The following is a 2,475-nucleotide window of genomic DNA, read 5'->3' as shown; positions in this document are numbered from 1 at the left end:
GCGTCCTCTGGTGGACAGACTATGCAACACCATCACTAACAGGGACGTTGTAGAGCGTCCTCTGGTGGACTGACTATGTAACACCATCACTAACAGGGGACGTTGTAGAGCGTCCTCTGGTGGACAGACTATGTAACACCATCATTAACAGGGACGTTGTAGCCCCCCCACCCCCCATAAATATGCAGACTTTGGCTGATTAGGCATTGATTGCATAATCGTGATTTCTGGAGCGACGGGTCTTTTGTGAACAGTATCCTGATGATTCCTCGGCTGCAGGTGTTGGAGGGCCAGCTGGAGGTGCTGCAGGTGGAAGTGGAGGAGTTGGAAGACCAGGTGGAGCAGGCAGTCCAGACCTGGGCCCTGGAGGAGCTCCGCAGGCCCTACAGTCGCCTCAGCAGCCTGAACCAGCAGCTGCAGCACCAGGCGGCTTGCAGGTAAATTCTCACTCTGGTCTTACTGTACTCTGCAAGGCTCCAACCCTGATTGGCCACCAGGGGCGCCGGTGCTGCGTTCTGGCTGCGGTTTTCTAATGGTCTCTACAAGTACTTTGAGCGGTTAGGTGGTTTGAAGCCGCCGTGTCCTGAGAAGCTCTGGGTGGTTGTTTTATTCACTTTTAACCAGGGCTCTAGTACTTAAGTCCAGGATTGGACTTGAGTCCGGAATCAAGACCGTTTTTCTATGGACTCGGACTTGTCTCGGACTCGCTAGTATTTGGACTCGGACTTGTCTCGATCTCTGGTCTTGCCAGATGTTGCTTTTGGGCTTCTGGTCTGGACCGAGTCCAGGTGTCTTTTTTATGTTGATAATAATATTGGAGGGAAAGTGAAACCCAAAATGATTGTCTTGATACTCTCATGCATAAGACCTTTATTCTGTCCTGGACTCAGACTCAAACATGCAGGAAATGGTCGCAGATTGGATTTGAACCCTGGACCTCTGCATCGAGTCATAAACCTCTCCGTACATGTGCGCCCGCTGTACCACTGAACCAACCCGGTCGCCGCAGTGACAGCAGATTGAACGCAGTCACGTGGTCCAGCCTTCAGAGCAAGTCAAGACAATATTTGGGAATTTTTTGCAATGAAAATGCAGGACTATGAAATCATGCAAACCCTGCATTATTAAAAAATGCGCCCCCCCCATATGAATATGCAGACTTTGGCTGATTATTGAATTATGCAATCTCATAATCACTTTTTTTGGAGGGACCGACCAATCAGCAGAGACCTGTAGGGTAACTTGTGATGATTAAAGTCTCTCTCGCCCCAGTTCCAGTTTATTAAAACCTTGTCGGGTCTGACTCCACCCGTTGACTTCCCCTTCCTCCCTCCAGGGGTCAGAGGTTACAGGAAGTCCTCCGTCTCCACGAGTTTAGCCGAGAGGCGCTGGACTTGGAGGACTGGATGACCCGCCAGAGACCGACAGCCGAGTCCCAGGACCTGGGCAACAACTACCAACATGTACAGGTGGGACCTGACGGGCTCATGTTATCCCTGTGGGTGTGTCTGCATGTGTGTGTGTGTGTGTGTGTCTGCGTGTGTGTGTGTGTGTGTGTGTGTGTTTGTGTCTATACATAGGACGCCAAGGACAGCAACTTAACCTTCATGTTGTCTTCCAGCCAACCTTCAAACTTTTAGTTAGAGTCAAAATTTCAAAATAAAAGCCTTTTATGAAGGTTAAGTCGTCTTTTTCTAGCCTTTTGTGTCTTTCCCCCAGTGATTTTGTCACTTTTTCAACGTTTGTCGACTTTTTCTGAGTCTTTTTAAATTTTCTTGTGGTTCTACCAAACTCTTGAAACCTTTTTTTTTTTTAAATTCGTGTCACTTTGATCAACATTTTTTCACATTTTTGTCACGATGTTTCTTTTTTTACAATTTGTTTAAATTTTAGTCACTTTTTTTAACATATTTCTTTATTTGATTTTTTTTTAAACATTTGTCACTTTTATTGACATTTTCCTCATGTTTCAGTCTTTACTCCGTCTGTAGTCAATAATGGACGTCAGTAGTGTTACGTGACCCTAAAGGAGACAACCAAGTGTGTGTGTGTGTGTGTGTGTGTGTGTGTGTGTGTGTGTGTGTGTGTGTGGGAAGATAATGTGATCATTAGCTCTGTTTAATGAAAAAACAATATAATCTGATGGTGATGAAGTTCCCTGTGTGTGTGTGTGTGTGTGTGTGTGTGTGTGTGTGTTTGTGTGTGTGGCATGTTGCAGCTGCTGCGGGGGAAGTTCGAAGGTTTCCTGAAGCATCTGGAAGTCGGAGACGAGAGACTGCAGAGCTGCAGCGAGCTGGCTGCTCCGCTGCTCCGCAACAAGCACCCACAGAGATCTGCAGTCAGAGAGACGCTGCAGCGGCTCAGGTAGCACCCAGCACCCAGCACCCAGCCGCAGCTCAGGTAGCACCCAGCACCCAGCACCCAGCACCCAGCCACAGCTCAGGTAGCACCCAGCACCCAGCACCCAGCACCCAG

General features: G+C 48.2%; 1 protein-coding gene across 1 annotated transcript; it reads left to right on the top strand.

Moving 5' to 3' along the window:
- Positions 1-261: 261 nt before the first annotated feature.
- LOC117940204 (spectrin beta chain, non-erythrocytic 2-like) lies at positions 262-2,364 on the top strand (the record flags this gene model as incomplete). The annotated part of the gene is made up of 3 exons (XM_034865558.1): positions 262-437; positions 1,337-1,469; positions 2,219-2,364. Coding segments are annotated over exons 1-3 (455 nt in total), but the record flags the coding sequence as incomplete, so codon positions are not given.
- Positions 2,365-2,475: the final 111 nt, after the last annotated feature.

This window comes from Etheostoma cragini, unplaced genomic scaffold, assembly GCF_013103735.1.
Source record: "Etheostoma cragini isolate CJK2018 unplaced genomic scaffold, CSU_Ecrag_1.0 ScbMSFa_1910, whole genome shotgun sequence".
NCBI classification, from domain to species: domain Eukaryota; kingdom Metazoa; phylum Chordata; class Actinopteri; order Perciformes; family Percidae; genus Etheostoma; species Etheostoma cragini.
Note: the sequence above shows the minus strand (reverse complement) of the source record. Positions and strands in the feature narration are given on the sequence as shown.